The 14,927-nt window shown below is 37.7% G+C and overlaps 3 protein-coding genes across 3 annotated transcripts; all 3 read right to left on the reverse strand.

Moving 5' to 3' along the window:
• Window positions 1–211: 211 nt before the first annotated feature.
• Window positions 212–3,391, reverse strand: LOC137719952 (protein SGT1 homolog). Its single transcript, XM_068458930.2, has 10 exons — window positions 3,014–3,391; window positions 2,809–2,878; window positions 2,235–2,359; window positions 1,895–2,027; window positions 1,555–1,651; window positions 1,336–1,401; window positions 1,101–1,236; window positions 939–1,021; window positions 748–852; window positions 212–594 (listed from the first exon to the last, which is right to left on the reverse strand). The coding sequence occupies exons 1-10, from the start codon at window positions 3,360–3,362 to the stop codon at window positions 487–489; spliced, it is 1,272 nt and encodes a 423-aa protein (XP_068315031.2). The 5' UTR covers window positions 3,363–3,391; the 3' UTR covers window positions 212–486.
• Window positions 3,392–5,848: 2,457 nt separating this feature from the next.
• On the reverse strand, window positions 5,849–7,638 carry LOC137720736 (putative NADH dehydrogenase [ubiquinone] 1 alpha subcomplex subunit 5, mitochondrial). Its single transcript, XM_068459852.2, has 2 exons — window positions 7,240–7,638; window positions 5,849–6,404 (listed from the first exon to the last, which is right to left on the reverse strand). The coding sequence occupies exons 1-2, from the start codon at window positions 7,550–7,552 to the stop codon at window positions 6,205–6,207; spliced, it is 513 nt and encodes a 170-aa protein (XP_068315953.2). The 5' UTR covers window positions 7,553–7,638; the 3' UTR covers window positions 5,849–6,204.
• Window positions 7,639–11,080: 3,442 nt separating this feature from the next.
• Window positions 11,081–13,193, reverse strand: LOC137719544 (uncharacterized). Its single transcript, XM_068458583.2, has 3 exons — window positions 12,333–13,193; window positions 11,987–12,100; window positions 11,081–11,902 (listed from the first exon to the last, which is right to left on the reverse strand). Exons 1-3 carry the CDS (start codon window positions 13,031–13,033, stop codon window positions 11,302–11,304), a joined length of 1,416 nt encoding a protein of 471 aa, XP_068314684.2. The 5' UTR covers window positions 13,034–13,193; the 3' UTR covers window positions 11,081–11,301.
• Between the last annotated feature and the right edge of the window lie 1,734 nt (window positions 13,194–14,927).

Raw genomic sequence — 14,927 nt, forward strand, 5'->3', positions numbered from 1 at the left:
ACAGAATGCTCTTCGCTCTCGCTCAACACCTAAGTTTGAATCGCTTTACCCATTCTTCTTTTCCAGCTAATTTCAAGAACCAACCGTGATAAAAACCCTAGATGAAGAGATATAAAAGGAGCGTGAATAACACCACTCTTTCGCACATCGTCATACCGAGGACTCTCCGACCGCACGAGTTAAAGCCGGACTCGGCAAAACCGGAATACGATCAAGGCAAGAACAAAGTAATTAAGTATTAAACACTTCAAATTCGTCCAGACAGGATCGGTTTCGATAGTACAACGCACAAGCAAAACACAGGAGAGAAAACCAATTCTGGCAGATTTCAAAAGAGAGTCATCATCCACACAGCCAGAGTAGTGCCAAAGACTAATTGGAAACTAATCGTTGTCTGTCCAACCAACAAAATCAAACACCAAATAGGTTACAAGCAAAAAAAGCATATCATCCAAGTTCCAACTAGTACAAGAATTCAGCAACTGTCTAGAACTCCCATTTCTTCATCTCCATGCCGTCGGGAGCACTTCCCTCAACCTTTTTGTTTCCCACTTCTTTCCAGTTTGTCGAAAGCACTGTCCCGTTTGACTCCACCTGTGCAGTACAAACACAACGATGCAATATGCAAGTCAATATAACGTAAGCTGATTTTAATCCCAAGACTGGTGGTTCCACCAGAATCTTTCATGGTGATCGGAATTATGAATTTTACTGGATATCAAAATACAAGATACGAAAATGCCTTACAAAAGATTTTCTCATGGCCCTTCTTGTGTCCTCATCGGCATCCTTGTATATGTCCTGGAAAAATTTGTTCAGAGCTGCATCACCATCAAGCTTCTCTTCTTTTTCCTGGAATCACAACGCATCGGAGTAAGTATCGTGAAGTGAAACATGCAAGTATAATGTCAAATCAACTAACTGGGTTACGAGCAAACCTCCTTCTTTACTTGAGCCTCAAGCTTATCCCAGTCCTTTTTTGGTTTTGAGGATGGGTAGGATGGTCTTGTCGCTCCAACAACTGTTGGCAGTTAACACTTTTTAGTAGCTAATTTCTAATCTAGTTTTAGAATCAGAGGGTTACAAACATATTAACATACCTGGGCCACTGACCCTTACTGGAACAAGGCTGTCCTTGCTGAATTCAAGAGATGTCCAATGTATTGGTTCAGCTTTAGCCAGGCGAATTTCAACTTTGGTGGAGAGAATGTCAAACCTGCATTTTTCAGGTATTATCTGTTCGCAACCACCAAAGCTCACAGTTATTTTACATTTGAAAATGTAAGCCTTCTATAATGCTTATATAAAATCAGCCACATAGAATTGGTGCAATACCTTTCCAAATAAGCGAGGTTGAAAATGATATGTATCTTCACCAGCAACATCGATGCTAACACTTAGCTGGAAACAACCAATAAAAGTGATTCATCAGCCGTAAAACTTGTACACAATTGACAATACCCAGAAAACCTTTTTACTATATAAGTTCTAGACAACTATGAGATCACTGAGAACAAATAATAAAAAGAAGCATTGAATCAATAAGAATCATACTATTTGTTCACCAAAGTCAACATGTACATCTTTGGCAGGTATGCCCTTGGCGAATATAGTCACAACCACTTCTTCTGGCTTCTGGTAGAATTCATGCCTACATAAAAAATTTCCACCAAATCATGCATCTCAGTGACTAAGGAGTAAGGATACAATAGATAAAAGCAAATATGAGGGTATTACCCAAGCATGCATAGATATCTCGGAGCTTCAATACAGACAGTACAAAAAGATGAAAAGGAATAACAAAAAACTGCAAACAGAATGTTTTGGTGATGCTCCTTAAAAATATGAAACTAAAAAACTTCCGGCAACAGAAATTATATTGATCTCGACTAACCTGTATTTTGGTTTGACAGTTGCTACGGTCACCTGATTGGAAGGTTGACTCACAGGCTCAACATCTTTTGCAGGTATAACATTCTCTGCAATGTTTTCCTCCACCGAATGCGTTGGTAGAACACCAGTTTCCTCTGATTGGACATGAAACAGTATAAATAAGACAAAGATGATCAACTACATGAGAATGAGTAATTTCTATTATAATGATTTCCTCAGATGCCCCTGTTACCAGGAAAACAATCCATTGTATAAGAAAGCTAAACATCTAATTGTGAGAAAGGCCCGCCATTACATGAATCCCTAGAAAGGTGCAAACTTGTAACAGTCAAACAACGCACCTGCAATTTTTTCATCACACTCTTTTATCAAACTAGCAAATCTTGTCTCCTGCGGGGCCAAAGGAGCACCGGTTTCCAGGGCCGCCTTTGCAGTCTCATATTCCTCGAGCTTGATGCAGGCAATTCTGTAGCCATCAACAGCAAAGAACAAAAATTGTAAAACAATCAGTGACATTAGCAATGACACGTTCCCAGTGCAGAACATAACTTATAAAACCCTACATGCAATACATAACGAGTTTCATGAACGGACTACACAATACCCTAGAAATGAGCCCTCCAAGGTTTTGGCCAAAAACAAAACTCAAAAGTTTCGAAACACTTAGAATTAGCATTATAAGCCTTTCCCTTTTGCAAAAGGCGAAAGATCCACAACGATAACGGAGGATCAGCATGACCTTTATAGATTTTCAGAGCTGATGGTTGCAAGATTTAGGCAAAATTTAACACCCCATTAGATTACAGACCTAAAATTTCAATTAAAAGTTACACTCTTTTCAGTATCCAATACAAAAAGGTGCTCAAAAACAACAAATATAATTACGGGATATCGGTGTTGTGCATTCGAGCTCACCCTTTTCGAAAATACGCTTTGTACAATGACGGGTCGAACTCAATTGCCTTGTTCGCATCCGCAACAGCCTCTGATAACAAGAAAAACCCACAACAGATAAAGAGGATTAGAAAATCCAATCGAGTATTTTCTCGGGCTTTCTTGGGAACCAAACAAGAAAAAAAGAAAAGGGTATTCACGAAATTACAAGAGGAAAAGAGGGTACCAGTGAGATTGCCGGCTTTGATGTTGGCCTGGGCGCGGTCGGAGTAGAGCTCGGCGCTCTGGGGGTTGAGAGCGATGGCCTGGGTGTAGAGGTCGACGGCCAACTCGAAGTGGTCGTCCATGAACGCCTCCTTGGCACGCTGTTCGAGATCGGAAGCCATGGGCGGAGCAACCGTCGCCGTGGACTGAGAGTTGGTGATGGAAGGATCTAGAAAAAAATGCAGCGAAAGTAAGATTGATTTGCGGTGGCAAATAAGAGGAAAACACTTATCGAAGTCGACGCAAATAGTGTGGTGTTTTGGGCCTTTGGGCTTCGGCCCTATGTAGTTCCCACCAATACATACATACATATATATATATATATATATAGATATATGTGTGTGTATATGTATATATATATATATATATATATATATATTTTTTTTTTTTTTTAAGAAGAAGAATCTGTGAACGTTCCAGGGAGACTTTGATGAAGTCTTTGACTCCGTTGAAAAAAAAAAAAAAAAAAGGGTCGTTTAACCCTTGAATTATTACTAGCTTGAAACTGACCTCTTGATTTACTTTCTTTGGTTTTTAATTATTTGAAATTAACCAATTAATCCATTATAGTTAGATTTTGATGAAATTCATATACTTTGTCGTTAAATACTGGCGTGTGATTTATTCTTGAGAGTAAAGTCATGCTAGTACTTTCTAACAAAGTTGACGAATTTTTTATCGAACCGTACGGTGAGGGTTAACTAACTGATTTCAAATGGTTTAGGGAGTTAATATACCAAAAATTAATTTAGAATGTCAATTTCAACTGGGGTAATAGACTAAGAATTTATGGAGTCAAGCGGCAGTTTACTTTTGAAAAATAGACAGGGAGATTTGAATTTGGCTAAGAAGGTGGAGCATATTACTCTAGCTAATTTAGCCAAATCTAGTCTACAAGAAAAATTTATATTCGAAATTAGTATGAGATTCTCTATATTTTAATCACATCCGATCTAACGCTGGCTCCACCTCGTGTAATATCATCTCTATACAAGGGCCTAAATAGAAGCTCCTTGGTTAAGTTAGTGATTTTGCAATGAGAAAAGAGTATCAAACAAGATTCACAACAAAAAATTAAATGTAGCGCGACAAGTGGATTGATGAAGAGTTTATTTCTCCAATTGAACTCCTATGGTGTTTTGATACAGTTGTTATATTTTGGTTTCATTGGCACCAGACAAATTCGTTATCTTTTTGTTGCTTCCGGTGGGAAAGTATTTTTCCAAGAAAAACCAAACAAGGAAGGCAACTTCTTGTACTTTTCTTAGCAGCTTCCATGTTTCCATCTACTTTTATTTACTCCCAATCCCAGGATGAGCTCAAATGAATACAATCTATACTATTAGACAAGTCAACTCTTTATTTGGGCAGGTGGGCATCTAATAAGAACCAAAGTATATAAATAGGATTATTTTTCGTTACTGAAGTAAAGTGTTATATACGATAATATAAAAAACGCTTGGCATGAATTGGTATATTGTTAAAATTAATGTCTCATGTTATATTGTGTCGTTGCGCATAGCACACCCTTATTATAAAAATATCTCTATGCAAGGTTTTCGCACGTATTATATAAAGCAAAGCAAAAAGGAACATCATTTTTCAGATATAGTTTTCGTGGTAGCTTCCATATTCATATACCAGCAACCCAATCTTTGAGAAAGGAAGCTTCCCTTTGTCCATGACTAAATTCAACAACGACCATTGACCTGCACCGATCATTATCCCAATATACTAAAATTCAGCAAATGCCATGTTGGCAACCGAGGTGGTGAGTAGCGTAGCCTGATTATTATGACACCTGGTGTACCAGTTGTGTTTTTATCACGTTAAAAAATTTCTCCTATATAATACCGTTAGTTTTCTACCAAGTGTGACAGTCAAACCGTCACGTGCTGTTTAGTCTTTTTCTCCCTCAAACTCAACTACACCAGAAGGTTCTGAACTTTGATGTCTCTAGCAGAAGTCACCAGGCTCGTTGTCAACACAAATGAAGTCAACTGTTTCAAAGAAAGTTGCCTCCGCGTTCTTTCCGCGTGCAACTCAGAGTCCCTGCCAGGGGGCATCTGTGTCCGCAGTGCAATAACCAAACCGCGTCCTGACGACGACACTATCACGTCTCGCTTGAGTATTGGCACTGGCGTGCTGTCTGCTTATGTCAGGAACGGACACTATCACGTCTCGCTTGAATTCTTCGATTCAATGATTGTTTCCGGGCAGTGCCCCCAACAAATTTACGCTCTCCAGTGCCCTAAATCATGCTCATCGTTGGGAGAGTTGGATTACAGGACTCGAATCCATACGTATGTGGTCGAGCTTGGATTCATTCACAGGTGATCAGTGCTTGGAGGATGATACTTGTGCCGGAGGTGCAGGTGTTGATGTGTACACGAAATGTTTTCTGACCTCATAGAAGATGGTTTGAGAGCGTTTACGGAGATAAAAACATTGCTCCCGGGGAATATACAGCAAGGCGAGGGATGGAGCTTGACCCGTCTGATCCAGCATTGTACGTGCTGCTTGCAAGCTTGTATGATGATTCTGGTCAGCCGGATTTAGCCAAAAGTACACGACAGGCAATGAGAGAGAGGGGATTAAAGACGGGGGGGTTTAGGGAGTTGAAGAAGAGAGGATGCCCATATCGGACTATGAAGATTCATCATGTCATAGTGAGAAGTTAGCTGTGGCATTCGGTCTTCTCAATACACCGTGTAACGCCTCCATACACGCATCTAAGTATATACATATATGCAGCAGAGGAGCTTTCTGGTTGTTTTAATATGTAAAATTACAAGAATTCAGAAAGCCACAACAAAGAGTTTATAACTATGCAATTGTGTGATCCAAATCAAGAACCAGCAATCGTTCATAACGCCAGAACCACGAACAATACCAATGCCAATCCTCGAAGAGCTAAAACTGTGTTACATTATTCATTCTCAATGGGAATCAAGGACGGAACTTAAGTAAACAACATCAAAATGGTATCAAGTGCAGAAATCGAAAAATTCAAGCGTTCCTCCCATGATTAAAATTTATACAGCCCAGCAAACAGGCATTGTCACCAGCAATAAACAGGAGAGAATACAAGAAAAAAGACTTCAATTCAAATCTGGAATCCAGAGTACCTAGAAGCATATGCCGATGGATGGTTTACTCCTTTGCTTCTGAACCAATAGAGGTGACTTTAGCCTCATCCAACTTTGGTTGGTTTGTAGTAAGGCCTTCCAGCGTTTTGTAAAACTCCTCAGGAAGAGGACCAGGTCGGTGCAGAGGAACATGTTTGGGAACTGGAGCATCGTTCTCGATCACCTCACATTCGTAATCATCAGGAACACCCCATGGATCCCACTCTGCAATGCAAGTTAATACAGAACGCAAACTATTACAAACAATTCATCGTATATCGTATTTCAAAATGTCAGGTCAAAAAAGAACTTCATACAAAGGCAACAGAAAGACATCAGTTTGATCATCAGAATGATAAAACTCTGAGACGGAAGAACCAAAAAATCAGCATTAACTGAAGCATGCAAGTACACAATGGCTAGTAAAAACCATAGTTCACAGTTCACACAAACAAAGATTCCTACTTTGGACATTGAACGAGAGTTTGAAATGCTTCAAAGTGAAAGAAAACAGATTTGCTTATTATATGTTCCACTTGAACTTGGATTCAATTGTGTCCATTAACCGCAACCACCACCCGCCCCCTGCCACCCTCTTTTTTCTTCTTTAACCACCTCATATGATATGCATTACCAGCATTCTGGGGCAATCATAGTTTCTTCGGAACTGATAAAATCAAGTACCCACCTTTCGTTTCATGACGTAGTAAACAAAAAACCCGACTGCTAAAAAATTTATGAACTTCGCTCACTTTTCCCCTAATTTCCACTATTAGAAATGAACAACTTATTAAGTTACCATCACAAAACAAAACTACACAGCCAATTCGATTACTTTTCAATTTCTCATCAACCAAACTAAGAAAAAATGTCGAAATCACAAACAAGCACTCAATTTCCCAAAATAAAACCACATTTCTGAGCTAAATTCCAATTTTCATGGCCAATGTCAATCCCAAAACACAAATAACCATTTTCAATTTCATTTCTTTCAAAAACGAGAAAAAACTAAATAAATCAATTACCAAAACCAGCAATAAAAATAACATATTATACTGACCGATCATCTTGCCGATGAGAGTGAGCTCGTCGCGCGCCTCCTCGATGAGCTCCTCGACCTGGCCGCAGCCGAGCTTCTTCTCGATGGCCTCCCAGTCCTCCTCTTCGCGGCAGACGTTGAGGCGGTGGCGCGTGAAGCTCTCGACGGCCTTGCGGTAGCCTTCGTCCTCGGGGACGGCCTGGACCTCCTTTAGGGTTTTGGAGTAGAGCTCGATTAGGACCTCCCTCGCATTGGGGACCACGTCCAGCCCTACAATCCCCGTCGTCTGCTTCACCCTGGCCAACAACGGCCGTCCGATCGCTCGCAGGAACATGTTTTCGAATCCTCTCTCTCTCTCTCTCTCTGCGATTTGAAAGCTCCGAGTCGGATTGGTTCTTCTTCTCTAGTAGCTCTCACTCGCACGCTGTAAAAAACCCGTTTTGGGAAACGGATATGGTTTCAGAATTCGGGTTTCAAGTAATTTGTTGTTCCCACGTCGTCATGAGCCCAATCATGTAAAAGCAATCAAGGCCTGCAGTAGACTTTGGGCCTGAGCCCAAATACGAATGGTCGAGCGAGTTTTTTTTTAATACAAACAATATTTTATATTAATTTACAATTAAAGTGAAAAAAGTTTAAATTTGAAACACAGCGCATCAAAGAGGAAGTTCTAACCACAATAATAATTCATCACATATAAATTATTAATTTAATAAGTATAGTACCACATCTCTTATTTATTAAGATTTAAGAGATACAAAACAAATAATAAACAAGAACTCTTGTTATTTTATTTTTTTTATTTTTTATAATTTATTCGTTTTGTTATAGGGATTTAGATCTTCTCCTAAGCTTAGGGGTTGAGCCTCCTAAGCAAAGAACATGGACGGTTGGATTTTGATCCAACGGCTATAAACAGGGAGCTCCTCTAACAGTTATAATAATTGTAGCTGATTAATCAAAATTCAACGGCCCATGTTCTTTGCTCAGGAGGCTCAATTCTCTGAGCTCATGAGAGGATTCAAATCTTTGTTATAGACATGGTCCCTCATACTAAATTATTAATTATTAATTTAATAAGTATAGTACTACATCCCTTATTTTTATAATAAACCAGCAACTTTCTTCACCATTAAAATTCCTTGTATTTTTCTGCAACCACACCCCATTGCTTATGATATAGGATTGATGCTCAATCATTAATTTATAATTCAGTTGTAGATATTTATATGTCGGAAATTGATTTTCACATGCTTATTTTTTCTTCTCACACAATCTCTTTATTTATCAGCATCGGAATGAATAAATTAAACATAATTAACGATTAGATTTAAATAGAGGAGTTTAAGAAACAAGGGAGTGTAAGAGGCTAAAGACTCGTTTGAAGGTGCTTTTAAAAAACGAGTGTAGAGAAAATGAATTTTTATTCCAAAAGCACTTGAAGTGTTTTTTCAGAATTCATTTGCATTTTTATTAATAATTGATTCTAATTTTTTATTTTTTATTTTTATTTTTACTAAAAGCGCTTTCACCGATCCTATCCTCACGTTTCAAGGAAAAACTTCTCTTTGTTTTGTTATCTATGCCCTTTTTTAAACAATTTCAACCATTTCAAAAACGCTTTCAAACAAGCTCTAATTAATGTGTAATAATCACTTTCCTGGATGTTTTCTTTTCCACATAAAATATTCAATAATATTTTCTAATTACAGTTAAAGACAAAACCCTAAGTAAAATATATTTGACCTAATCTAATCCTTAAATATCCGAAGAGATTACTTTGCCAATAAGCCACCCGAATTTTGTCCTCTTATGTGAACATACAAAAAGAGAATAGCGTTTGTATTGTGACAAAGGACACTAAACCGGAGCGGTTCACGGTCTGACTAATTAGACCATGGGGATAACATATCTTACACCATGGTTTGTCAAAGGATATAAACAACTTCTAAAAGTACAAACATTTTCCCAAATAAAATTGTTACCTTAAAAATTAGACGTTATTGATCACTTCACTGATAAAAGTGGCCTCCATGCATGCATGCATCGAAATTAAAAAAATAACCGTATCGATAGTAATAAATGTGGTCTAAAAAACAGTATTGACTTATTATCCAATCAGATTTTTCACCTCTTCTTAAGAAAGTATTGAAGCTTTAGTTAATAGGATGTTTTTTTTGTTGGATATTGTCATAAATACCATAACATAAAACGGAGAGAAAAATAAAGATACCAAAAACAAAAGTGGATTGTAGGTAATTACAATAATAAACTTAAATTTCAAATAATTTAGTAAACGATTTTTTATCACTTGTAAGTGAGAAGTATTAACTTCATCTTTCATGAATAGTGAGTTTGATATCAATTATTGATGACTTATTGTGATGGTTTAGCCCGACTCTTTACATTAAAAATTTTAATATAGTCGTCATCTATATGAAGAAGAAAAAAAGCAAAAAAATTATCACTTAACAAAAAGGGTATCTTTAATATAATACTAGCGTTTGCCTAAATACTTTATGTGTATGAACATATTTTTTTAGAAAAACGAGAATGAGAGAGAGAGAGAGAGAGAGAGAGAGAGAGAGAGAGAGAGAGAGAGAGAGAGAGAGAGAACGTGGGGAGGGGGGAGTGGGAGGTTTTTTATTTTTATTTTTAATTTTAAATATTGGAAATATTTTAACATCATCTGTAGGTAAAGTTTCAATAAAAAACAGTAAAATTTGGACTTGTTAAATTACATTATTGCCCATCATTTTTTTGTGTGATAGAAGACTAAATAGTCTTTTCACCTTCTTTTGGTTGACAAAAAGAGTTTCATTAATTAATAGAGATATAAAAATATCGTTTCAAAAGTACTTTTAAATGTTTGGAAACGTTTTTAGAGAAAATAGTTTTGAAATCAATTCTTAATAAAAATGCAAGTTAATCGTGAAAAAACACTTCAAACCCAAAAACATTTTAAAAGTGCTTTCAATTAATATCACTTCCCAATTGAGCTATAGATCGCTAAAACATAACTCTAGTTTGTGTTTTTCTTTAACAAAATTTGTTATTTATTGTACTGTCTTTTTTTCCTGAAAATTTTAAATTACTAATAATAACTTACTCATTATATTAATATTTTTTATATTTCTTATGCAATTAGTTAAATGTTTATTACATATCATGTCATGAATGTGGTGGAAGAAATTGTTCAAGACAAAGTGCATACAAGTTAAATATACAAATGCAACAAGTATCAAATTTGTTAAACTAGTTTTTCAGAACACACGAAACTATGGTTACATATAAATACTCATGATCCATGGTTACATATAAATATTCATTACATCATCAATAAGAGATGAGGGTTTTGTCATCCTTAATCACATTTGTTAAACTAGTTTTTCAGAACACACGAAACTCATGGCTAATATTTTTTTTTTTTACCCCCTACCAAATTACCACCCTTACTGTTATATAAACATCGTTTAATGATGATATAATTGATTATATCTACCTATATAAATGAACTTGTCGACATATTATCAGTTATAGAAATGAAAAGCGTATTTCTAAGTATCATGTTAATTTAATGATTATGTTACGATCGTATCTTACCACGTGGATGAATTTACATGAATATGGCGAAGTCGGTAAGTGTTATAAATAGTTTTCTTTCTATTAAAACGAAACGCGTGTCTGAGATTTTGAAATCGGTAAATCAGTTATAAACGTCTAATAACGATATGACTAGTTGTATTTCTGTACGGGAATTAATTTTACTTTGACGTGATTATGATGAAAATTGATAAATTCGTTAATCGTTATAGATAAGATTTTTTTTTTCTCATTAAATATTAAACACCAGAAGTAATCATTAGCGAAAAACAGAAACTCTTCATGTTCAATTGAAAAGAAGAGAGAAATACAGCTGAAACTCTATGAGGAAGAAGGAAGAGACTCTTTTGTCTGTCTCTTCTATACAATCTAATAATATAAGAACCCTTCCTCTCACTCCTTTTCTCTATCTCTCATAGAACTAACACAATAATAAAAGGTTAAATAAAAACCCTATGCACCCTCCCTACTTGTTGGCTACTAGCAACCACCGCCAACGGTTGCTCCGGCAGCGGAGGAGCAATTAGCATCAGTCCAAGAATACCCCAAACTCGATTGCACATTATCCGAAAAATTATCACCGGAAGCACCTACCAGAGAAGAACTTCCACTTCCACTAGAACTAGTACTACCTAGTTCCTTCTGCCCCATGAATATCTCATCCGACATGTCCATGTCCGGGATCACAACATCATCATCCTCGTCCTCATCCCCGTACTCGGTCTCATCCATCTCCTCATCGTCATCATCAAATTCCTCATTTTCTTTGTCGAGTGAATTGTCAGAATTGACCTTATTGGCTACAGCCTCAGCTTGGACTGTCAAGGGTTGTCCGGTGGTGGGAGACGAGGGGTTGGGAACAGCTGCCCAACCAGAATCGTTGTTGATTGGCTGCTTTTGACTCTTAGACGCAGCTGACTGCTTGTTCCTGGAGGTACCGGCAAGCGAGTTCCGATGAGTCGGGCGAGCGTGAGTGTGGTCGCCGGAGTATGTGACTGTGAAGATGTTGGGATCTGTCGTGCTCCGCTCCACATGCTTCCTCGCCGCACACCCTTTTGAGGTGCTACATCGGTAATAGTTCCTGCAAAGAATCATGATTCAGAGAGAAAATCGCAAAGAAAAGGGAATGAGAAATTGAGTGTGGAAAATTAACCTAATTACATACCTTGGATGGGGAGAACCCTTGATAGGTTTTTGGCCGTACTTCCGCCACGCCCATAAATCGGCCGTGAGATCCTCAGCTTTCACTTCACACACCTTTTTATTTTGCTGGGTTCTCCTGTGAATCAATTCATGTAGTTCACATCATGTGAAAAATGCAAAAACAAGAACAAAGATGAATTAAAATCGATTTATGTGCACTTATTTTTCTTTCTCAACACTAATTTTTATTTTTATCTCATAATTATCATTTAATTTATTCAATTTAAAAGTTAAAAAAGGTAAAAAAATTAGAAAAAGAAAAGGCGTGCGTAAATCATTTCTCAATAGCAAATTTTGAGTATATATACCTTCTTCTTTGAGAGCGAGGGGTGTGCAATGGCATGGTAATTGGTAGCCGAGGAAGAGGATAAGTGGGATTCATGGACCCGGGCCTCATAAATCCCTGCTGATTTTGGGGCTGCTGGGGTTGAAGAATTTGATACCCCCGCTGCATCATTTGCGGTTGTTGTTGGCCATAGATTCCTCGAAAAGCAGGAGCTGGTATTCCCAGGGTGAAATGATCAGGCATCAAATGATGTTGCTGGTTCTGCTGCTGCCGCAGCTGTTGTTGTTGGAGTTGTGCATGATGTTGCTGTTGATGTTGTTGGAGGTGATGTTGGCCACTACCACTTGATCCTCCAAAGTCAGAAATAGTGGGGGAAATTGGAATAATATTATTTGGTCCACGGGTGGTGTTGTTAGTGCTAGGATTGTTGTTCTTGTTGTTGTTGGTGGTGGTGGGGTTGGGGATAAAGGACTGTTGCTGCTCTTGCAAATCATTGTCTTTGGGATCGTCTAGATCGGGAAAAGAGAACAACGGATCGGTTAACTCGTCGGAACTGATCAACAAATCCCAAAAAGGGTCGTCTGCGAATTCATCCGACGGTGTATGGATAGGGGTTGTGGGTACGATCGCGGTGGTGGCGGCGGTGATGGTTGTGTTTGTGGTGATTTGGGCGGTTGATTTGCAACCCCTTACCACGGCGTAAAGATCCCAATCATCTGCCATTTTCAGAACGGCAGCGGCTGCGGTGTTTTGTGATGGTTTTTGGTTGCAGCTAAAAGGAAGGAGAGGTTCAAAGGACGGCGCTGACTTGGAGGAAGAGAGACATAGACACAGATACAGGCACAGACATGGACAAAGAAAGATTGTAGCTAGTGAGAGGAAATGGCGCACTGACTTGGTAAATTGTTTAATTATTTATACTGAAATTTAGTACTAATTTAACCCAAAAAGAGAGAGAGAAAAACCCAAAAAAAAAATTGAAAAGTAAAAAGATAGTGGTTTTGATGCATTTGAACCGTGGCTTTTGATTGACTTTTGTTAAAATGTCAAAGACGGGGTCGGACACGGTGGCAAGGGCACTGACAGTTGGTACATATGCCGGTCCTAGTCGAAATCTGATTGGCTGTCGAAGTGTGAAACCGTCGTGTGTGAGCGTTAGAAAACCACCATGCGAGCACACGGTCTGTGCACCACAGCCCTAGCATGCCCTACAACTGGAGGGTATATGGAGTGCTGGGTTTTATCTCTGCATAACGCACGCCCAGCCAGCTCGATCCCTTTTGAAAGGCATATGATCAAAAACGTTTGAGGTTTGGTAAAGAGGTACAAGACAACAGCAATGCTGCCACATTGTCAACATGCATGTTTGCCATTAATTTCGGATTATGTCATGGAAAATTGAGTTAAACTATTCTCCATTTTTATATTACCAAATTGTGTATATATTCATATATTATATGAAACCATAGTTTAAATGTGTATAGTATTTGTCATTAGGTACGAGGGAGGCTTGATAAATTGTTTTTTTCAAACAACTCTTTCATATGAAATTGAGCTGGTTCTCACTTGTGGCATTAATGTAACACACTCATTACAGTTGTTAATATTAGTGAGAAACACTTAAATTGATACATGGTGCGACAATAGTTGGGTCATAGGTCATTTTTCTTTTCTTTTTCTAATCAAAATAGCATTTAGGTATTTTTACCTATAGGATAGAGTTGCAAATGGGTAAACCAGTTGGCAAGGCATTGTGTTTGTCGCCTTCTTGCATTCAAGTTCAACCGTGTACGTGTCTGATTAAAAGTATGAAAAAGGAAAGAACATAATGGGTTAAGTCAGTTGGCAAGACGTTGCATGTGTCTGCCGCCTTGTTGCATTCAAGTTCAATTGTGCACGTGTTTGATGAAAAGTATGAAAACGGAAAGAACAAAATGGGTTTAGTTAGTTGGGGCAAGGCATTGTGTCGGCCGCCTTGTTGCATTCAGGTTCAACTCCGTACGAATTTGATAGAAGTATGAAAAAGGAAAGAACAGAACATTACAAACAAAACTGTTTACGTTTCATTTAAAGAGTCAATGACAGTTAATGAAATCAATAGAATTGGTCCATGAGTTTATCCAACTTAAATCATTTTGGTTATTCTGTAAAAAACAAATCGTCAATATCCTTGTTAAATTGTTATGTGAACGGCCGCCTGACCACCTTTTTAAAGGTATTTTTGTCAAACCAAAACCTCCACTTAACGAGGATATTAATAGATTTATCGCGAAATGACCAAATTGATTTACGGTAGACAAACTTATGGACCACTTCTACTGGTTTTCAATATCAAGGATTAGAATGAAGAATTATGCCAACCTCATGGACTATTTTAGTTAAAAACCTAAGATGAATTGATCTTAAACTAACTTGACAACTTAGTAGGAAGAATCAACAACGGTTAAGATAGAGAATTTGCAAAAATAATGGAAGAAACATAATTCAGTTCCAAAATTTTCGGACCCACATTTTTATAAAAGCAATATTGAGAGAAAGAGAATTGAACCTAGAACTTCGTGTGTTCTCTTAACTGCTTAATCTACAAATCACTTGCATGACCGACCTTTTCTATTCA

This window comes from Pyrus communis, chromosome 1, assembly GCF_041283825.1.
Source record: "Pyrus communis isolate YQ-2024b chromosome 1, ASM4128382v1, whole genome shotgun sequence".
Classification (NCBI taxonomy): domain Eukaryota; kingdom Viridiplantae; phylum Streptophyta; class Magnoliopsida; order Rosales; family Rosaceae; genus Pyrus; species Pyrus communis.